This window comes from Oryctolagus cuniculus, chromosome 4, assembly GCF_964237555.1.
Source record: "Oryctolagus cuniculus chromosome 4, mOryCun1.1, whole genome shotgun sequence".
NCBI lineage: Eukaryota > Metazoa > Chordata > Mammalia > Lagomorpha > Leporidae > Oryctolagus > Oryctolagus cuniculus.
Genome location: NC_091435.1, coordinates 2,475,334 through 2,498,257, shown reverse-complemented (window position 1 = coordinate 2,498,257; position 22,924 = coordinate 2,475,334). Strand labels below are relative to the sequence as shown.

Genomic DNA, 22,924 nt, shown 5'->3' with positions numbered 1-22,924 from the left:
GGGAAGCTGGCCGACGCAGAGGCGAGTCTGCAGGAGGGGACGAGGAATGGCCTCCTAGAAACGGCCGCGAAGCCCTGCTTCCGAGTTCAGGCACCAAGTGCTGCAAGTAAGTAACGTTGACCACGCAGGTAATGGTGAAAGAGCAGTCCTCAGGAAAGAGGCAAGGAGAGGCCGAGGAGAAAAGGGGTTATTTATAGTATAAGAAGGTCCTGGAGTGGGCCGGCGCTGCGGCGTAGCGGGTAAGGACGCCGCCTGCAGTGCTCGCATCCCATATGAGCACCAGTTCAAGTCCCGGCTACTCCACTTCCAATCCAGCTCTCTGCTGTGGCCTGGGAAAGCAGTGGAGGACGACCCAAGTCCTTGGGACCCTATACCCATGTGGGAGACCTGGAAGAAGCTCCTGGCTCCTGGCTTCGGATCAGCACAGCTCCAGCCATTGCAGCCAACTGGGGAGTGAACTAGTGGATGGAAGATCTCTCTCTGCCTCTCTCTGTGTAACTCTTTCAAATAAATAAATAAAACTTCAAAAAAATAAAAAGAAATAGGCCGGCGCCGCGGCTCACTAGGCTAATCCTCCGCCTAGCGGCGCCGGCACACCGGGTTCTAGTCCCGGTCAGGGTGCCGGATTCTGTCCCGGTTGCCCCTCTTCCAGGCCAGCTCTCTGCTGTGGCCAGGGAGTGCAGTGGAGGATGGCCCAGGTGCTTGGGCCCTGCACTCCAAGGGAGACCAGGAGAAGCACCTGGCTCCTGCCATCAGATCAGCGCGGTGCGCCGGCCGCGACGGCCATTGGAGGGTGAACCAACGGCAAAGGAAGACCTTTCTCTCTGTCTCTCTCTCTCACTGTCCACTCTGCCTGTCAAAAAAATAAAAATAAAATAAAATAAAAAGAAATAAGAGAAAAGGAGGTCTCAGTTCCAGAGGATGACAGGCTGGGAGTCAGCATGAAGAGGACGGTGAGGAGACGAGACAGCAGTGCCTGAAGATGGGAAAGGCAACCAGCGTGCGAGTGTCAGCAAGCAGCCAAGGCCGACGGGAGGGGACTGGCTCCGGCCGACGGTGGGGACTGGCTCAGGCTGACGCGTGCTAAGACCCCAAGTGGGATTAGACACCAAACGGTCTTACACTGCTGTCAGATGGAAGACGAGAAAACACAACAGCTCTGAAGGCATTTCCCGCCCCCGGCCCCAGCACTCAGTAAGAGCTCCTTAGGACTGAAACGCACAGAGCCCGGGGACGAGAACCAGAGATGCGAGAAGAGACCCACCCTGCTCACAAGCCTCACCCTGGCACCGGGGAAGGGACTGGGTGGCCACCAACTCCGAGCTTGAACAGGCACAAGAAAAGAGCCTCAGCTTCGGGGTGCAATCGTATCTGGTGGAAGGTACACCAGCTCTTCATAGGATGTAACAAACAGGAAACTCTGATGGGGACGCAGGACACTGAGCACGGCAGGGGCAGGAGCAGGGGCAGGGGAGGGGAGGGGCAGGGGGGCAGGGCAGCAGAAGGGGTGGGGCAGGAGCAGGGCAGGGCAGTGGGAGGGGTGGGACAGGGGCAGGAGCAGGCAGGGGCAGGGGCAGGAGTGTGCAGGGGCAAGAGCAGGCAGGGCAGGGGCAGGAGCGGGCAGGGCAGGGCAGGGCAGGAGTGTGCAGGGCAGGGCAGGGCAGGAGTGTGCAGGGGCAGGAGTGTGTAGGGCAGGGGCAGGAGTGTGCAGGGGCAGGAGTGTGCAGGGCAGGGGCAGGAGTGTGCAGGGGCAGGAGTGTGCAGGGGCAGGAGTGTGCAGGGCAGGGGCAGGAGTGTGCAGGGCAGGAGCGGGCAGGGCACGGCAGGAGTGTGCAGGGCAGGAGCAGGAGAGGGCAGGGCAGGGGCAGGAGTGTGCAGGGGCAGCAGTGTGCAGGGCAGGGCAGGGGCACACCCGGGGGCCAGCTTGGCAGCACCTCAGACAACGGACGTCACAGCCTCCTCCTCCAGCGCCAGCCCTCGCCCAGGCGGGCAGGGAGCCGTGGTCAAGGACACAAGGACAGTCCCTGCAGCCTCGTGTCTACCGCGCAGAACCTGCACACAGCCTCGACGCCCGTCACGCAGGGAGAGGCCGAGCGCTGGCTCTGCTGGGACGCAGGAGGCTTACAAGGAGTCCGCAGAGCAGCACCACCCGCGCTCTGACCTCGTCACGTCTGCTGCCCACATACACGGTCAGACGACGCTGAAACGACAGTCTGGTTCCAGACAGGGGCGGGAACACACCTCGTCCTGCGCCGCCGGGAACGCTGCTATCACCTCCAGACGGAAGCCAGACAGCAGCCTTCCGAGGACTCTACAGGCGGGGGGGGACCAGAACCGGGGGAGCCAGCAACCCGCGGAGTCCATCCCTCACAACCCCAGGCACTCAGGGCGGCCAGGGTCCCCACAGACGGCACCCGCAGGCGTCTGGTTCAGGGTGGGAAGGGGGTCTCCGGCAGTGACCACAGTGGCATGGGACCTCCCAGGCCGTCAGCAGGAGAGGAGTGCCCCTCACACGCAAAGGCCTCCGAGCCCCTGAGCTGGCTGGGGGCAGAGTCACAGCAGGGATGACCGGCAGGGTACAAACTGACAGCTCAATGGAGGGACCCCAGTACCTGCTCACAGACCCCCGGACTCATGCCATGCACACGTGTGGGCCTGATCAGAAACAGCCTCCGCAGACTCAGAACTGAGGACACAGACCCCATCCTGGTCCCAACAGCCACGGCATGGCACACATGCCAGAGTTCTGCACTGGGACTGACAATGAAACCATAAAGACTGCCACCACGCACGGCCTCACCGCCGAGCCCACCGCCACCACGCACGGCCTCACCGCCGAGCCCACCGCCACCACGCACGGCCTCACCACCAAGAAGACTGCTACAAAAACAAAAAATCACAATGTCCCAAGGGGGCCAAACAGGACTCAGATTCTTACGATGTACATTCAAAACATTCAGGGAGGACCCTGAAGGACCTGGCACACCAAGCAACAGGAAATTCTCAACTCACACGAGGAAAGACAAGAAACACCAAGGCAGGATGGCCACAGATGCGGGAAAGATGTGGCCAAGACTAGAAAGAAGGAAGTGTAAGAAAGTGTTCCAAGAGGTGGGTGCTGGGCCCAGCAGGCAAACCCGGCTGACACCGCGCTCCACACCGGCCTGAGCCTGATTCATGGCTCCACGACCTGATTCTGGCGTCTGGCCAGTGCAGGCCCAGGAAGGCAGCAGTGACCATTCCAGTAACTGGGTTCCTGCCTCCCGTGTGGGAGACCTGGACTGGGCTCTCAGCTCCTGGCTTTGGCCTGGACTATTTCAGCCGCTGCGGACACTTGGGGAGTGAACCAGCATATGGAAGCTGTCCATCTCTCAAATCAATGAATTTTTTTAAAACCATGCTCCAAGAAGGAAAAGCCAGCCCTCAGAATGAGCAGTGTGACAGACAGAACTCTAAATGGCTCTCCACTAATTCCTTCCCCGACCCCTGGGACTACCAACGCATCACACCTGTTTCCGTTACCAGGCACCGGGAACGCTGCGGCTGACTGCACTAAGAGGCCGTTTATCAGCCGGTGCGTCCACCCTGAACACAGGGCCCACAGGAGCACAGCCTCTGCTGGCTGCTAGCAGACGACGCCCGAGGGAGGCCTCCTGGAGCTGCCCTGGCTGAAGACGTGGCCACCAGAGAGGGCGGATGCCCACCAGCAAGGACCAAGGCCTGGCAACACAAGACACTGGCTGCTGCCAACAGCCCGCAAGAAGATTCTCGCCCAGAGCCTCGAAAAAGACCCCAGAGAACCAGTCAAGCCTGCTCAGACACTGGAGCAGACATCAGTGTGGCCGCTGCGTCTGAGGAGGTTTCCACTCAACAATGAACACGAACACAGGTCTGGGCAGCTGGCGGTTGGGCACGGGCAGAACAATACCTGAGTCATTTGGAGATGAGGGCCCTGAGGCTAACACGACCCTGGAGCGTCACCACACAGCACCTGGCTCCCCAGGCACTCTAGGGCAGCAACACTGCTCCTGACACCACTTTCCCACGATGCTATTTAGGAGAAGTGCACACCTACACCTCCGGGCGGCCGTTCCTTCTCGTCTGCAGAACTGCTGCCAGGCTAACTGCCTTCACCTGAAGACAGGCGCAGTGTGCACGTTCTAACCCACGGGGAGACAGACTTTTTGGTACAGCCCACCGTACACTTTGAGTCTGGTGCACTGGCCCGGCTTCAGGTCTCCCAGGAGCTGCAGGATGGTGTCCAGGAGCACCCGGCTGGAGGTGACCAGGAATTCCCGACCACACGCTATGGCAGCAACATCTGCAAAACAAACAGCAACACAGCATCAGATCACTGCTGCTTCAGAATCTAGACCTTCCCAGGGCACAGTATTTGCTGCTGTTTCTCTCCTGAGATACCTAACGAAAACCCAGACAGCACAAGGGCACGCCCAAAAGCACGGCTGACAACCACAGGAGTTAGGAAAGTAGCGGGGATGTCGCACGTAGAGCAGACGCCTGTGCGGTAGGGCAGAGCACTGGGATCCGAGTGTGTCCAGCACCAGCACACTCCAGCGCGCCGGGCCAGCAGCTACAGGGAGCCCTCACGTAGGCACAGGCCCTGTCCTGGGGCCCGGCAGGAGTGCAGAGGTAGCTGTGCACGCAGCCAGCTGTCTCCAGATGTGGCCCACAGGCAGGCCGGGTGCTGGGCTCCCCTGTAACTGACAGCACGCAGCAGAGCTGACGCCAATGCCCAGGGCTGGGCAGGAAGCAGCGCCACGGCTTCCACCTTGGTCTCCGGCCACTGGCTCTGCCAGCCCTGGTCACCTGAGGCTGCCACGGCTAAAGGTGACACAGAAGGAGCACAGTGAAGCCTGAGACTACAGAGGGGAGGGCAGGGGAGAGAGAGGGAGGGGAGAGGGGGAGACCGGGAGACCCCTCCCTACCCCGGCCGCCCCACTGAGGCCTTGGGTGCTACGGGGAGCAGCGAACTGTCCCTGCTAAGCTCTGCCTGGACTGCAAACTCGCGAGCAGAGCCAGTGCTGCGGAAGCCTTCACATCCCCGGTGCTTTGTTGCTCAGCAACGGGTAGTGGAAACATCACTAACACGTGTCTGAAGGAAAAAATATCGGGGCCAACGCTGTGGCGTAGCAGGTAAAGCCACCGCCTGCAGTGCTGGCTCCCATATAGGCACTGGTTCGAGTCCCGGCTGCTCCACTTCCGATCCAGCTCTCTGCTGTGGCCTGGGAAAGCAGTGGAAGATGCCCCAAGTCCTTGGACCCCTGCACCCACATGGGAGACCGGGAAGAAGCTCCTGGCTTCAGATCAGCTCAGCTCCGGCCACCCCAGCCAATTGGGGAGTGAACCAGCAGAGGGAAGACCTCTCTCTCTGCTTTTTCCTTCTCTCTGTGTAACTCCTTCAAATAAATAAATAAATCTTAAAAAAAAAGAAAAGAAAAAAAATCAGCAAAAAATATGTTGTATCATAGCAGGTCAAAACAAAATCCAGGGGCCGGCGCTGTGGCGCAGCAGATTAAAGCCCTGGCCTGATGCACCAGCATCCCATATGGGCACCAGTTCAAGTCTCAGCTGCTCCACTTCCTATCCAGCTCTCTGCTGTGGCCTGGGAAAGCAGAGGAAGATGCCCCAAGTCCTTGGGCCCCTGCACCCATGTGGGAGACCCGGAAGAAGCTCCTGGCTCCTGGCTTTGGATTGGCACAGCTCCGGCTGTTGCAGCCATCTGGGGAGTGAACCAGCAGATGGAAGACTCTCTCTGTCTCTACCTCTCTATGTAATTTTGTCTCTCAAATAAATAAAATAAATCTTCAAAAAACAATCCAATACAGCAAGCTTACTGGTGGGTGAAGCCCATGTCATTATATACGGAACTGGAACAGCAACTGCCAGTTCTGCGTCTCATTTAGTATCAATGGCTCACGTGTAAGCTACAACGTGGAGCCAGTGTGAATGAGCCCAGCACCTGTCCGCCCTCACCTCTCACTCTCACTCTCACTGCAGTCTGCACTTCCCTCACTGACTCTTGGTGTACCTGGGGCACCTGGGAGTGGATCCAGGCTCAGAATGGACGTTGTTAGCACCCAGCGTGAGCAGACGGCCGCCTGGTTCCACTTTCTGTTACACTTTCCTCCATGTTCATTTCTCAGGGAACTGCTCCTAGGCTTTCCCAGAGGTAGCAGAGCAGTCACAAACTTTAAGAAATGAAGTAGTATCAATTACGTGTGCTGAGAAGGACACACAGACTGGGGACGTATTGTGAGACTTTTGCTTTGGAGTCTAACAAATTCAACTTATTTTCAGCAATAGAGATAACAACAGGGGTGGGTGTTTGGCACCGTGGCTAAGGCACCACATCCCACATCTGAGTGCCTGGGTTCAAGTCCCAGCTCCACTTCCAATCCAAGCTTCCTGCTAATGTGCACCCTGGGAGGCAGCAGGTGGCCCAAGTACTCGGGTCCCTGCCACCCACGTAGGAGACCAGACTGAGTTCTAGGCTCCCAGTTTCAGCCTAACCCTGAGAGCTGCAGGTATCTGGGGAGAGACCAGCAGACAGAAGTTCTCCATCTCTGTCTCTCTCACTCTTTCCATCTCTGCTTCCAAATAAAAATAAATCATTTTTAAATAATGATAAGCATAAGGACACAAAGATCAATGGTAGAACTGAGAGTCCAGAAATAAACCCTCACATTTATGGTCAGTTAATTTTCAAAGATGCCAAAATAATTTCGCAGGGGAGACATAAACAATCTTTTCAAGAAACGGGGTCAAGACAACTGAACATCCATACCTGAAGGGGTTACGTGGACTCCATACTGCACACCACTAGAAAATTAGCTCAAAACATGTAAGAGCTAAAACTATAAAATCCTTAAAACAAAACATAGTGTGAGAGGCCAGAGCCATGCCATGACAGGCTTCTCACAAGACAAAAAAACTGACTAGGCCCAGGATGGGCCTGGTGTGAGAAGAAGAAACCTGACACCGGGCAGTCCTTGGTCTGGTCCGCAGGACCAGGTGGAAGCAACCAATAAGGTGGGCCGTCCTTGTCCTGCAGGGCCAGGGGAAGGAAGGAATGCAGAGGTAATACTTGTTTGCCTGGGAACTATCCCCCCCCCCCCCCGGAGAACACAGAGAAGGGGGTCTTGGTCTCCCAGCACTACACGGAACGGGAGGTCAGGCCCCAGCATGCTGGACCTACAAATAAAGTCCCTTTGTTCTTTGCATTACGGTGAGTCTTGCTGGTTCTTTCTATCTGGGCAATCCGGAACACAACAATAGGAATAAATCCTCATGGACACGGAATGAGACAACGGCCTCTTAGACACAGGAAAAAATACAACTGAAGAAAAACAGATACAGTCTGGATATAATCAAGCTAAAATGTCTGTGCTTCAGGACACTATCAAGGAAGCAAACAACTCCTGGGGGAGATGAAATATTTGCAAATCATGTATCTGAGAAGAGACTGGAATCCAGAATACACAAAGAACTCGCAAAACTCAGTCATCCAGAACAACAGCTCAGTCAGAGCAGGCAACAAAACCTCCCTGGGCGGCACTCTGAAAATGCTCTCAGCACCCCAGGACACACACAGGGCAGAGAGCCGATGTGATCCAACCACGACTGCTGACGCCTGTGCAATCCACGCACCGCCCACAACCCAGAGTGATGAGTGAGCGGCCCAGCGAGGTGTGCGGAGGCCCCTCCAGGAGACGGCCTAAACCCCTCTGAAAGAGCAACCAAGATGTTCCACCGGGAGTTTACTTTCCACAAAGCTCCCACCACAGCAGCACTGGAAGAGGAAGCAGAAGGCCACGAGAGATGAAAAGGCAGCTGAAGAAGACACAGCAGACATTCTGCTAACAAAGTGAAATACTGGGGCTGGCGCTGTGGTGTAGCGAGTAAAGCCTCCATCCGCAGCGCCCGCATCCCATATGGGCACCGGTTGAAGTCCCGGCTGCTCCACTTCCGATCCAGCTCTCTGCTGTGGCCCTGGGAAAGCAGTGGAAGATGCCCAAGTGCTTGGGTCCCTGCACCTGCGTGGAAGACCCGGAAGCTCCTGGCTCCAGATCAGCACAGCTAAGGCCGCTGCAGCCATCTGGGGAGTGAACCAGCAGATGGAAGACTCCTCTCTCTCTCTCTGCCTTTCCTTCTCTATGTAACTCTTTCAAATAAATAAATAAATTATAAAAAAAAAAAAAAGAGTGAACTATTTTCCTGCAGCTCTGCAAGAACAAACTGTTACCGGAGAAATTGCAGCGTTCTTGTCTTCGCACAACAAAGAATTCAGGCGTGAGACAGAGAGTAGTGGGAGGTAAAACAGCAAGGTTTATTAGGGAAGAGACATCCGTAAGAATGGATGGGCACCTCTCCAGACAGAGCCTAAGAGAGTGTCCAGTCACTCGGACTGGGGGCGGGGGGCGGAGAGAAAGAGCAAAGTTACATGGTTGAGTGGAGAGATTACACCTGGGCAGACCAGGCGGCCAACTCAGCATAGAGGCAGAGGGCTGAGTGCGCAGTCTAGTTGAGGCTGGGGGTTTTTAAGGAGATGGGTCTTGCTTCCCCACCTCTGCTCCTCTTGGAACAAAGGGCTTTTTGGATGTAAATAGAAAAACTTCTATCTAAGTTTTCCCCTGAAGGTATCAGACAGGAGGAGCCTAGCTGGCGCCATCCTGGGTTCAGAGGAAGGGTGAGCAGGACCCCCTGGAGAATGGGGCTCCGGAGCAGGGTGTTTGAGATGCAGATACTGGGGTGCATCTGGGAGACTGTGGAAGATTTGTCAGGCAGAAGGGGCGGGGCCCCCACCTGGCAGGTCATCAGGTAGAAAGGGGCAGGGCAGGATGCGAATACCGGGCTGCCCCTGGAACATTGTCAGCAGATGCAGATGCTGGACATAGACGTCTTCTCTTTAGGCCTTTATGTCACACACACATAAGCTCATAACTGACTTCCTACCTAACAGCTGCGCCCACTCGGCCCTGTGGGCTCACTCCGCGGCGTTCGCACGCCACCTCCTCTTTATTGCGTTCATCTGGAAACCTCTAGGGCTGGTCAGGCTTCACTCCTCACTGAGAGAGGTCTGGAGGAAAAACGCCAATCCCATGAAACACCAATTTACCACATAGGCCATACTCCACCAACCAAAGGAAGGGAATTATCTAAAGAAACTTACACATTATCCAAGACCAACCACCAAAAGACAGAGTATCTGTGGTTGGGTACGGCGCTGTGGCGCAGTGGGTTAAAGCCCCGGTCTGCAGCGCCAGAATCCCATATGGGCGCCAGTTCTAGTCCCGACTGCTCCACTTCCGATCCAGCTCTCTGCTATGGCCTGGGAAAGCAGTGGAAGATGGTCTGAGTCCTTGGGCCCCCGCACCCACGTGGGAGACTGGGAAGAAGTTCCTGACTCCTGGCTTTGGATCAGCACAGCTCTGGCGGTTGCAGCCATCTGGGCAGTAAACCAGAAGATGGAAGACCTCTCTCTATCTCTACCTCTCTCTGTAACTCTATCTTTCAAATAAATAAATATTTAAAAAAAAAAAATCTGTGATGAACAGGATGTTGTAGAGAACAGATGTGCTGAATTAATTAAGACCACCGTGTGACTGGACAAAACCAAACGTCAGAATCCTGCAGTGACGTCAGACTCCTGCAGCGACGTCAGAGTCCTGCAGTGACGTCAGAATCCTGCAGTGACGTCAGAGTCCTGCAGTGACGTCAGAGTCCTGTGATGATGTCAAAACTCCCGCTGACCACCACCTCGAGTATCTTCAGGCACCACAAACCCTCTACGACATGCAGGAAAGGTCAGCCCATGCTCCAAGCAGTGGTTCTCAAACTGGCCAGGGGGGCCGAGCTCGGAGACACTCGTGGCTGCCACACCTGGTTGCTACCAACATCCTGGAGCAGAGGCCACAGATGCGGTCTGGCATCACACAGTGCACAGCAGCCCCTGAGCCAAGGCCCAGACACACTGCAGGGACAGGACCGCACGCACGGCAGGAGGACCCCTGCCTGTCTGAGCCTGCCCCTCAGTCCAGGCGTCAAGACTTAAAAGCTGCCTTGTCCAAAGCAACCACAGTGCAGCTGAGCTCAGCCAAGTCGGAGGCCTCGTGTGAGGGCACCACAAATGCACACGCCCTACTGCCAGCTACAAACAGTCCCCAGTGTACCAGCCCACTTAGACCCTGGCTTCTCTCCCTCCCACGTGACCCAGCACACGGCCCTGGGGTCAGTGTCCACGCGGTGACCTCTGACCACCAGCGAGCGTCCCTGTCCAGAGACGCCCTGGAAGACACTCATGCGGCGGAGCTGCCTGGGTCGAGGCAGCCCATCTTCCTTTCCACAGGCCTCCACTGACGCCTGGCTGCTACCTGCTGCCTACAGTCTGCTGCCTAGAGATGATCTGACATGATCCAGAGACAGCTCACAGTGCTCAGACTGGGAATCAGCTCTCCACGAAGCGACGCGACACCCCTGCCTCTGGGAGCTGCAGCGCCGTGACGAGCGCCCACCCGGGCTCTGAGGACGTGTCCTGCAGCTCAAGCCACCCAGAACCAAATGGTTCCAAGAACCAATACTTCCAGAAGAGTCTGTTCTGGACACGGGGAAAACAGCACCAGAACACCAAATGACGCAGCCACTGTGGGAAACACTGGAGGCAGCGCGAAAGCTCACCAGTCTCCACGGACCCTGGAGCACACGCCTGAGACCACACAGGTTCTCCTCAACTGGGGCGCCCCAACTCCCAGCAGGAGTGCGCCTACCAGCAGCCCCCACGCCTGCGCCGACTACCCCCCGGACGCCAGAAGACCTGCAGGACCAGGCTCAAACTGGCACCTTCCTTCCCCTCCACAGAACCACACAGACTAAACCATCATCTGGCACCAGATTCTTCCCAGAGGCCACAGGTGCAAGACTCCAGGGCCGCTCACGGCAGCAGGGCTGGACAGGGCGCCTCACTGCGACCCCTCCTCTTTGTGTGGGGGAGGGATGGGCAGCGGCCTGGAGGGCCAGGAGAGATGGTCCTGACACACAGAAGGCCGGGCTGGTTAGCTGTGTGCCCCCAGGAGGCCGTCAGGAGGCTATGCTGATCCAGTCCTACCTGTGTTCCCAACACCAAAGAGTAATTTCCACACTGCGTTACTCTCTAACATTACTTGGACACAGAAATCAGAAATAAGAGGCAAAGAGGGCCAGCGCCGCGGCTCACTAGGCTAATCCTCCACCTGCAGCACCGGCACCCCGGGTTCTAGTCCCGGTTGGGGCACCGGTTCTGTCCCGGTTGCTCCTCTTCCAGTTCAGCTCTCTGCTGTGGCCCAGGAAGGCAGTGGAGGATGGCCCAAGTGCTTCGGCCCTGTACCTGGGAGGCCAGGAGGAAGCACCTGGCTCCTGGCTTCAGCCTGGCTCAGCCCTGGCCCCTGCGGCCATTTGGAGAGTGAACCAGTGAATGGAAGACCTCTCTCTCTCTCCTCTCTAACTCTGACTTTCAAATAAATCTTTTAAAAAATTAGCTCAAATAATTTTTGTTTTGTTTTTAAATATTTATTTATTTATCTGAAAGTCACAGAGAAGGAGAGGCAAAGGCAGAGAAAGAGAGAGAGAGGTCTTCCATCCACTGGTTCACTCCCCAGATGGCAGCAACAGGCCAGGCCAAAGCCAGAAGCCAGGAGCTTCTTCCAGGTCTCCTATGTGGGCGCAGGGCCCAGGGCCTTAGGCCATCTTCTGCTGCTTTTCCCAGGAACATCAGCAGGGAGCTGAGCAGGAAATAGAGCAGCAGGGACTTGAACAGGCACCATGTGGGACTGCTGGCACTGCCGGTGGCAACCTTACCACCTACACCACAGCACTGGTGCTGGGATTTTAGTTACAGTAACAAAAAGCCAATTAGCACACATGGCTACATGCATTTGTCCAAACCCACAGAACTACAAAAAGGTAAATACACAACAATAAAGACCGTGTGTATGCAAGTTTTTAAAAAGAACAGTTCTAGGCCGGCGCCGCAGCTCACTAGGCTAATCCTCCGCCTGCGGCGCTGGCACACTGGGTTCTAGTCCCAGTCGGGGCACCAGATTCTGTCCAGGTTGCCACTCTTCCAGGCCAGCTCTCTGCTGTGGCCCGGGAGTGCAGTGGAGGATGGCCCAGGTGCTTGGGCCCTGCACCCCATGGGAGACCAGGAAAAGCACCTGGCTCCTGCCTTCGGATCAGCGCGGTGCGCCGACCGCAGCGGCCATTGGAGGGTGAACCAACGGCAAAGGAAGACCTTTCTCTCTGTCTCTCTCTCTCACTGTCCACTCTGCCTGTCAAAAAAATTAAAACAAAACAAAAAAAAAAAAAACAGCACCGGAAGGTACGCTTCCTCCCAAATTCACACATGTGCAAAACTGAGTACCCACTTCCCGCTCTTCACAAGGGCTCTCACCTAAGGCACATGGGCAGAAGACAAGGCCAGCCGGGCTGGAATGTGGGCCACACGCTGGCCTTGGCCGACAGCAAGTGCCTCTGCACTGCAGCAGGCAGCGCACGCTCACGCAGCGAATCACCAGCCCCGGGGGCCTTGCAGAGAGAAGCAGCCCAATCGCCAAGCTTGCTAACGCCTCTGTTAGAGACCACCTTCCAGCACTGAAACAGGAAGCACAGCAAGTCTGCTCCGACGACAGGCGCTGGGATGAACACAGACAGCCACCGAGAGACGAGACTGCCAGACGCGGCAGTCGGCTCCACCCACGCATCAGCAATTTTTAAGAGACTACGGAAAAAATATGTACGCGAGACCTGATGCACTGGGATGACACAGAACCACCATGAAGAAAACACCATCTTCCTCCCTCCAGTCGCAGAGAATGGCCGCACGAGGCGCACGGGGTACAGCAGAGAAAGACCATGGAGAAGGGAACATCACACAGTGGGTACGATTTTCTTAAGATTTTTATCTGAAAGGCGGAGTTAGAGATAGAGAGATCTTCCATCTACTGACTTGTTTCCCAAACGGCGGCGACAGAAGCCCGGAACTCCCCTGGGGTCTCCAACATGGTGTCAGGGATCCAAGCACTTGGACCACCTGCTGCTGCCTTCTCGGGTGCAATACAGGGAGCTGGATCAGAAGCATCCGGGACTCAAAATGGTGCTCCGTGGGGCCGGCGCTGTGGCGCAGCAGGTAAAACCATTACCTGCAGTGCCGGCATCCTATATGGGTACCAGTTCCAGTCCCAACTGCTCCGCCTCCAATCCAGCTCTCTTCTAAGGCCTGGGAAAGCAGTGGAAGATGGCTCAAGTCCTTGGGCCCTTGCACCCACATGGGAGACCTGGAAGAAGCTCCTGGCTCCTGGCTTCAGATCAGCGCAGCTTCGGCCGTTACAGCCAACTGGGGAGTGAACCAGCAAATGGAGGCCCCCCCCCACCTCCTCTCTCTCTGAAACTCTGACTTTCAAATAAATAAATAAATATTTAAAAATCAAAAAAAAAAAATATATATATATATATGGTGCTCCAACATGGGATGCTGGCAGGGCAGAAAGCGGCTTACACACCGGGCCATATGAGGCCCCGCAGGCAGCGGCCGGACCACCATGACTTCAGAACATCAGGCTCCCCCGAGGACACCACCTCCCAGCTGCCGAGAAATCACCCACCCCGGCTCCATCCCTGTCAGTCTGTCCGTGTTATCCTTACTCCGGGAAAGGTTTAACATCACAATCTCGCAGGAGCAATCTACTGAAGAGATCATGTCAGTCTTTGGAATTCCTTAATTATGATCCCAAAATGATAACAAGAGCTCAGTCTCAGCTTGGCCTGAGGCTGTCGCTTTAGCCAGACGTTAGCTAAAGGATGATGATCCAAAGGGCAGCTAGCTGACCTCAGAGCCTGTGTCCGTTTTCACTTCTGCCCATGCACATAAGCAAACAGCACCTACAACACTCACCCACGTTTCCCGCAGGTCGCTCTTCGTAACTGACACCAGATTCACCTGCAGTGACTTTCCGAACTATACACACCTGGTGCCACCCCCGAGCCAGGCTCAGGGTCTCCAGGGTGAGGCCTGCACAGCACATGATGCCCACAGACGCTGGCACACACCCCTGCCAGCGGTCCCCGTGCACAGAGCAGCCGTCACGCGCGGCGAGCAGTACTTACTTGTCACAATTCCAGCTAAAGCAAAGACAAACTGGTTTTCGTCAGAATCAAGCTCTTTGACATCTCCATCCAGGGACTTCACAAAACTCTCCATTGTCTGCCCAGTGATGCTGAAAAACTTCAAAGCCTTGTCCTGAAAGTTGAGAAATGACATGTCACACCTTCCCATAGTTATCCTGTTTCTAATCACGTAAGGTCACCCCATCGCCCCACAGCTTCCTCGTGTCATCCCCCTCTCTGTCAAAGGCAAACTCAGCCCCCGCTGCCTCCGAGCACCATTTCCACCTCCTCGAGCTTCCCTCCCTGCTCCTGCCATTTCTCCCTGCGTGAAACCCCTCCCGTACACCTGTCCACACACACAGATGCCTGTTTAGGAACACGTAACATCCAAAAAACTAAACAGTACATCACTGCACAAGCACGCTGCAACCCTGGTAAATGCAGGCACAAGGGCACTTCAAAGAGATAACAGAGGTAAGCTTATTTGGGGATGAGAAATTTTGAAATCCACGCATGGAAGACTTCAAGAAGTTCATGGAAAATGATTATGGAAAAATTATGATGGATTTCCCTGTTTTGCACCAAAATAATCTTTTGATTCTATTTCCCATGAAGGTCGTTCACGTCAGCAGTCACACAGTCGCAAGCACCCCAGGGGCTCTGGGAGAGAACATCTTGTGCAGAGGCTCCCAGAGCAGTGGGGTGCGGCGGAGCAGCCCCGCGGACGTCGGGGACCACGGGAGTGAACAGCAGACAGGCAGAGGGCCCCTTCAGTCTCCTCTCACTTCAGCGGCCCGATACACACTCAGAACACATCCAGGGGCGCACAGCACTGATCAGCAGTACTAGGTCGGCACTGGCCAGGCTTACTCCGCCCAGAATGGCTTTGACGACCTCCTCGCTGCTGGAGACGCCCCACAGGAGGGTGCAGGCCGCCGCCCCCATCTCCGTGCAGTACTCTGCCTGCTGCAGCAGCTGCTGCTTCGCCTCATTCAGCTGCTGCCGAAGAGCCAGTTTCTCCTGAAATCAAAACAAAGTGACCCTGGAGGAAGGACCGCCAGTGCTCCAAGTATCCCTCTCCTCTGTCACAGGGGTCTCCGCTGAAGAAGGAAACGCACTGTGGACGTCAGCAGGGACGGTGACATGGACAGTGCTTACAAACGGGGCTTTGGGGAGGTGACAGGCGTGGCCAGTCACAAGACACCACACCGACAGACATGCTCCCTCCACCGTGACGCCCCGTGCTGCCTCGGACTCTGCCGACGAGAATGCCATGATCGGAGTCCAAACCAACGAGGCCCCCTCAGTCTTTGGTTAGGAACCTCCAAGACAATGAACTGAAGTACACGTTCATTAAAAAAATTTATTTTACTTGAAAGGCAGAGTTGGCGGTTGAGGGGAGAGACAAAGAGAGAGGCCTTCATCCACTTGATCACTCCCCAAATGGCTGCAATGGCCAGAGCTGGGCCAATCCAAAGCCAGGAGCCAGGAGCTTCTTCTAGGGGCCTAAGGACTTGGGCCATCTTCCACTGCTTTCCCAGGCCACAGCAGAGAGCTGGATCAGAAGTGGAACAGCCAGGACTTGAAACAGCACCCACATAAGATGCCAGCACTGCAGGCGGCAGCTTTACCTGCTACGCCACAGCGCCAGCCCATCCAATAAGTAACCTTAAAAAAAAATGGAGCTGGCAGTGTGGCACAGCGGGTTAAAGCCCCGGTCTGCAGTGCCAGCTTCCATATGGGCTCCAGTTCCAGTCCCAGTTGTTCCACTTCCAATCCAGCTCTCTGCTGTGGCCTGGGAAAGCAGTGGAAGATGGCCCAAGTCCTTGGGCCCCTGCACCCACGTGGGAGACCCGGAGGAAGCTCCTGGCTGCCGGCTTTATCAGAACAGCTCCAGCAGTTGCGGCCAATTGGGGACTGAACCACTGAATGGAAGCTTGCTCACGCGCGCACGCTCTCTCTCTATCTCTCTCTCTCTAACTCTGACTTTCAAATAAATAAGTAAATCTTAAAAAAAAAAGAAAAGAGGGGGGCCAGCACTGTGGTGTAGAAGATGAAGCCACCAACTGGAGCACCAGCATCCTATATGGGTGCCAGTTTGAGTCCCGGCTGCTCCACTTCCGATCCAGCTCTCTGCCGTGGCCTGGGAGAGCAGTAGAAGATGCCCAAGTCCTTGGGCCCTGCACCCGCGTGGGAGACCTGGAGGAAGCCCTGGCTCCTGGCTCCTGGCTTCAGCTCAGTGGAGGTCCAGCTGTTGCAGCTATATAGGGAGTGAGCCAGCAGATAGAAGATCTCTCTCTCTCACCTCTCCCTCTCCCTCTCCCCACTCCTCTCTCCTCTCTCCCCACCCCCTCCACTTCTGCCTCTAACTCTGCTTTCAAGTAAATAAATAAATCGTTTAAAAAAAAAAAAAAGGTACACGATCTGTGAATACACACTGTAAGGCATTACTGAGAGAAACCAGAGCTCTAACACGTGGAGAGACACCTCATCCACGGACTGGAAAGCTGAGTACTGCTAAGACAGCGCCTCCCCTAAACCGATCCAGACTCGACTCAACGCCATCAGAATCTCGGCAGGCTCTTTGTACACAGTGATACTCTGCGTCTGAAAGAAGACTCAGGAGACCCGAACACGACTGACCAACGGCAGCCTCGGCAGCCCAACACTGCCGGACCGAGAAGCAGGGCTTCCTGTAAAGCCCAGAAGCAGGTCCGTGGGCACTGGCCCAGGAATGGACACTCAAAGCCACCTGAAACCCAGCTGCTGACGTTGACGAGGAAACCCCACGAAGGACAGTCTTCTCAACAACTGACGCTGAAGCTAGGCGTTTACGTGCACACCGAGACAACACACCGAGACACCCAACGCACACCAAGACAACCCAACGCACACCGAGACAATTCAATGCACACCCAATGCACACCGAGAGACACCCAACGCACACCGAGACAATCCAACGCACACCCAACGCACACCGAGACACCCAACGCACACCAAGACAACACACCAAGACACCCAACGCACACCAAGAGACACCCAATGCACACCGAGACAACACTGAGAGACACCCAACGCACACCGAGACACACCTAACGCACACCAAGACAACCCAACGCACACCGAGACACACCCAACCCACACCGAGACACACCCAACACACACCGAGACAACCCAACACATACCGAGACACACCCAACGTACAACTTCTCAAAGAAAACTATGAACAGATTACACAAGTGTTTCATATAACAACAAAACCATGATCCAATAAAGAATAGTAACAGGCCGGCGCCGCAGCTCACTAGGCTAAACCTCTGCCTGTGGCGCCGGCACACCGGGTTCTAGTCCTGGTCAGGGCGCCGGATTCTGTCCAGGTTGCCCCTCTTCCAGGCCAGCTCTCTGCTGTGGCCAGGGAGTGCAGTGAAGGATGGCCCAGGTGCTTGGGCCCTGCACCCCATGGGAGACCAGGAGAAGCACCTGGATCCTCACTTCGGATCAGCGCAGTGCGCCAGCCACAGTACGCCAGCCGCGGCGGCCATTGGAGGGTGAACCAACGGCAAAGGAAGACCTTTCTCTCTGTCTCTCTCTCTCACTGTCCACTCTGCCTGTCAAAAAAAAAAAAAAAAAGGAAGGACATGGGAGAGGCCCCTGGACTTCTTAAAACTTCTTGTGAATCTGCTAAGCAGTTCCAAAAAAACCAAAGTGGCTTGAGCTGCCTGGTGTACAGCTGTGTAGATATACCAGGATGATCCCAGGTGCACTGTCACAGTACAAGAATCTGCCGGCAGGGCCGGCGCTGTGGCGCAGCGGGTTAACACCTTGACCTGCAGTGCCGGCAACCCACATGAACACCGGTTTGAGTCCCGGCTGCTCCACTTCCGATCCAGCTCTCTGCTGGCCTAGGAAAGCACTGGAAGATGTCCTTGGGCTGCTGCACCTGCATGGGAGACACGAGGAGGCTCCTGGCTCCTGGCTTCAGATTGGCGCAGCTCCAGCCGTTGCAGCCAATTGGAAAGTGAACCAGCAGATGGAAGACCTCTCTCTCCCTCTCCTTTCTCTGTGTAACTCTTTCAAATAAATAATTAAATCTTTTAAAAAATAAAATAAAGTCAGCTCTGCGAGCCCTGCATCATAAGCTGCGCCGGAGACCACAGGAAAGGCGCAGGGAGACAGCGGGGAGGCAGGGGGGAGGCCGCGGGGAGACAGTGGGGGGGGCAGTGGGGAGGCAGCGGGGAGGCAGGGGGGAGGCAGGGGGGAGGCCGCGGGGAGACAGTGGGGGGGGGGCAGTGGGGAGGCAGCGGGGAGGCCCTGTCATCGGGGAGACAGCAGGGAGACAGCGGGGAGGCAGCGGGGAGGCCGCGGGGAGACAGTGGGGGGGGCAGTGGGGAGGCAGCGGGGAGGCAGGGGGGAGGCCGCGGGGAGACAGTGGGGGGGGGGCAGCGGGGAGGCAGCGGGGAGGCCCTGTCATCGGGGAGACAGCAGGGAGACAGCGGGGAGGCAGCGGGGAGGCCCTGTCCACCAGCACACAAGCTACGGCCTTGTTGTAGCAAACCCAAGGGGTTTCTATCTGCATTAAACTGGGTGGATTACTCAACAGGAAACTCAACTGGACACACAAGATAGTTTAAAATGTTCCCACACTTTAACTAAGGTCTTAGTACCAGGGCAATAAGCCAGGAGACAGGAACTCCCTGACACAGCCACTTCATCTCCTCTGAAAGTTACTGCAATGGCTTGTTTTTAAGCAACACAACTAAAATGCCAGCAAAAATATGCATTTTTCCTTGGGCTATCAATTTAAAAAGAAACAAAGGCTGGCGCCGCGGCTCACTAGGCTAATCCTCCGCCTGCGGCACCAGCACACCGGGTTCTAGTCCCGGTCGGGGCGCCGGATTCTGTCCCGGTTGCCCCTCTTCCAGGCCAGCCCTCTGCTGTGGCCAGGGAGTGCAGTGGAGGATGGCCCAAGTGCTTGGGCCCTGCACCCCATGGGAGACCAGGAGAAGCACCTGGCTCCTGCCTTCGGATGAGCGTGGTGCGCCGGCCGCGGCGGCCATTGGAGGGTGAACCAACGGCAAAGGAAGACCTTTCTCTCTGTCTCTCTCTCTCACTGTCCACTCTGCCTGTCAAAAAATAAAAATAAAGAAAAAGAAAAAGAAACAAAAATATAAGATTCTGTTCAATTGAAGCTTCAGTCTTACCGAAGAACCTCGGCAATCTAAGGCAGGCCCAGAGCAGCGGGCCGCACTCCCAGCTCCTACGAATCCTCTCCTGCTGCGCAACTCCAGGCCACGCACACTGAGGCCCAGAGCAACTCAGACTGCCACTTCTTTAAAAAGACTTAATTTATTTATTTGAAAGAGTTATAGAGAAATAGAGGGGGAGGGAGGGAGGCGGAGGAGAGGCCTTCAATCCACTGGCTCACTCCCCAAATGGCTCCAACGGCTACAGCTGAGCTGATCTGGAGCCAGGAGCGTCTCCTGGGTGTCCCATTACGGTGCAGGGCCTAAGGACGTGGGCCATCCTCAACTGCTCTCCCAGGCCGATTAGCAGGGAGCTGGATTGGAAGTGGAGCAGCCGGGACTCAAACCAGCATCCATGTAAGATGCCACACTGCAGGCCAGGACTTTAACCTACTGTGCCACAGTGCCAGCCCCCAGACAGCCACTTCTGTTTATTAAGATCTAACAGGGCTCTCTTGGCTCCTCTCATCTGCTCTCCTCCCTCCTCTCGTCTCCCTTCTCTCTGCTATACTCCTCCCCCCTCTCACTCCCCTCTCTCCTCTCCTCTCTCACTCCCCCCTCACTCCCCTCTCTCCTCTCCTCTCTCCTCCCCTCTCCTCCCTCACTCCCCTCTCTCACTCCCCCCTCTCCTCTCCTCTCTCTCTTGCCCTCTCTCCTCTTTCTCTCTCACTCCCCTCTCTCCTCTCCTCTCTCCTCTCCTCTCACTCTCCTCTCTCACTCCTCTCCTCTCTCCTCTTCTCTCTTACTCTGCTCTTCCCTCTTTGCCCCTTCCCCCTGGTCTGCTGGGTTTTCCCCAATAAACTCTTTCCCTCACTCCGGTGTTCAGTGTGCTTTGTGACGGATAACAGAAATATATAACACTGGTACGTTGGCCGGGAAAACCTTACGTTGGTGATCCAGCGTCCCCCAGTGACTCTGCTCCCGCTTTGGGGATCTCTGAGCTGCTCTGGGGTCCTGGATTTCTGCCAGTCACAAAACACACCCCAGAATTCCTTCCACGCCATCGAATGCGCTGCGATCTCCATCCATCTTTATCACTTCCGTGAGCATTTGGGAAAATGGAAGGAGACGCCATATGCTCAAGCTTTTCTATCTCTGACCTAAACCTCCTATGTGTACTGCTCTCTGGCCCAGGTCCTATTGGCCTCCAAAGTTTAAGCCAAAACCTCTGCCTTCCACGTGTGCAGCCCCAACTTTTCACTATCTCAGCTCACCATACCTCCCCCTCCCACCCAGGAATCAAAGTCTACTATACTACAGTGTCTGTTTAACTGTTCACAGCAGGTTATAATGGAACAAACGAAGGCCTTCAGCAACCAGGCGGTCAACCAAATGCTGCTACAGGGATGTACTCGGCTCCCCACCCAGAAGACAGCAGCCTGAGACATCGCCCCGTGCCAGCGAAGAGCACCTCGTCGCCCCATGTCAGCAGGAAGTAACTCTAAAGACAGATCACCGTCCCTCTACCCGTCCTGGACTTTTAGGACTAATGTAATCCCACAGAACTCCTGCTTTATAAAAAACAAAAGGGGGGAATGTTAGGAAACTGGCGAGTTGTAGCCCTCCGGCAAAGTTTTAAAAGGGCCTGTTCCTGAACACGTGGCTCCCTCTGCTCTCTCCTCTCATCTGCTCGCCCCTCTCCTCTCGTTTCCCCTCTCTCTGCTATATCTTCTCCCCTCCCCTCTCCTCTCTCCTCTTTCTCTCTTACTCTCCTCTTCCCTCTTTGCCCCTTCCCTTCGGTCTGCTGGGTTTTCCCCAATAAACCCTTTCCCTTTAAAAAAAAAAAAGATCTAAACAGGGCCCAGCACTGTGGCCTGTGGCACAGGTTAAACCTCCACCTGTAGCACCGGTATCTCATATGAGTTCTGGTTAGAGTCCCGGCTATGCCACTTCTTTTTTATTAATTATTTTTTTAAAGATTTATTTATGCATTTGAGAAGTAGATTTACAGACAGTGAGAGAGAGAGAGACAGAAAGAAAGGTCTTCCATCCGTTGGTTCACTCTCCAAATGGTCACAACGACCAGACCTGAGCTGATCCGAAGCCAGGAGCCAGGAGCTTCTTCCAGGTCTCCCACGTGGGTGCAGGGGCCCAAGGACCTGGGCCATCTTCCACTGCTTTCCCGGCCACAGCAGAGAGCTGGATCAGAAGAGGAGCCGCTGGGACTTGAACCAGCATCAATATGGGATGCCAGCACTGCAGGCCAGGGCTTTAACCCGCTGCACCACAGTGTAGGCCCCTCTTCCACTTCTTTTTGTTTTTCTTTCCTTTTTTTAATATTTTATTTATTTATTTGAGAGGTAGAGTTACAGACAGTGAGAGAGTGAGAGAGAGAGAGTGAGTGAGAGAGAGAGGTCTTCCATCTGCTAGTTCACTCCCCAGATGGCTGCAATGGCCGGAGCTGTGCCAAACTGAAGCCAGGTGCCAGGAGCTTCTTCCAGGTCTCCCACGTGGGGGCAGGGGCCCCAGCACTTGGGCCATCTTCTACTGCTTTCCCAGGCCATAGCAGAGAGCCAGATTGGAAGAGGGGCAGCTGGGACTCGAACCAGCGCCCATACGGGCTGCCAGCGCCGCAAGCGGAGGATGAACCTACTGCAGCACAGCATTGGCCCCTGCTATTGCGCCTGGGAAAGCAGAAGTTGGCCTGGGTTCTTGGGCCCCTGCACCCACGTGGGAGACCCAGAAAGAAGCTCCTGGCTCCTGGCTTCCGATCAGCCCAGGTCTAGCCACTGCAGCCATTTGGGGAGTGAACCAGCAGATAGAAGACCACTGTCTAACTTTGCCTCTCAAATAAATAAAAAAAAATAACATCTAACCAGAATGTGAGAAAACTAAAAATTTCAACATTAAATATAGGGTATTTAATCTAACTCTGACTTAAGAACAAAACTATTATTTACTACTTTCTCTATATTAAAATCTGTACAAAGCCCACTTGGGACTGGCACTGTGGCACAGAGAGTTAAGAGGCCACTTTGATGCTGCCAGCACCCCGCATGAGCGCTGGTCTGAGTCCCGCCTGCTCCACTTCCAGTCCAGTCCCTGCTAATGCGCCTGGGAAAGCAGCACATGACGGCCCAGGTACGTGGACCCCTACCACCCTTGCCAGACACTTGGATGGAGTTCCAGGCTCCTGGATTTGGTCTGGCCCAGCCCAGGCTGTTGTGGCCATTTGGAAAGTAAACCAGAAGATGGAAGAGAGAGCTCTCTCTCCTCCTTTCAATTTGTGTGTGTGTGTGTGTGTGTGTGTGTGTCCTTCTCTCCTTGTAACTCTGCTTTTCAAATAAATAATTCTTTAAAAAATAAAACACTGGTTGAGGAAAACCTCTGCTGCAGCCACAAACGTGTGGAAGCCCTGCGAGTGAGGAGGCAGCAGGCAACACAGCTGAGCACACAAGCATCGTGACCCTGGACAGCAGCTCACCTTCCTAGGCGTGTGCCTGCTGATACACCTGTGCTGGGAGACTCATGTGATGTGCAGACAGCTGCTGATGGCCTGTTTCCACACAGCAAACATCTGATACAGC

General features: G+C 55.3%; 1 protein-coding gene and 1 long non-coding RNA gene across 10 annotated transcripts in view; both read right to left on the bottom strand.

Moving 5' to 3' along the window:
• Nucleotides 1–22,924, bottom strand: part of HSF2BP (heat shock transcription factor 2 binding protein) — an 86,822-nt gene that overhangs the window by 48,581 nt on the left and 15,317 nt on the right. For 5 of the 9 annotated variants that reach the window (XM_051830138.2, XM_051830140.2, XM_070071779.1 and 2 more), the window contains 3 exons: nucleotides 15,025–15,174; nucleotides 14,155–14,287; nucleotides 4,204–4,321 (listed from right to left, as the gene is read on the bottom strand). In XM_051830138.2, coding sequence (XP_051686098.2) covers nucleotides 4,204–4,321; nucleotides 14,155–14,287; nucleotides 15,025–15,174 — 401 coding nt within the window. The remainder of the gene's footprint in view (nucleotides 1–4,203; nucleotides 4,322–14,154; nucleotides 14,288–15,024; nucleotides 15,175–22,924) is intronic. The other 4 variants (XM_051830139.2, XM_070071780.1, XM_051830143.2 and 1 more) reach the window with 1 other exon arrangement.
• LOC138849224 (uncharacterized) lies at nucleotides 7,629–14,148 on the bottom strand. The gene is made up of 2 exons (XR_011387674.1): nucleotides 9,191–14,148; nucleotides 7,629–9,097 (listed from the first exon to the last, which is right to left on the bottom strand). It is a non-coding gene; the product is annotated as an uncharacterized lncRNA (long non-coding RNA).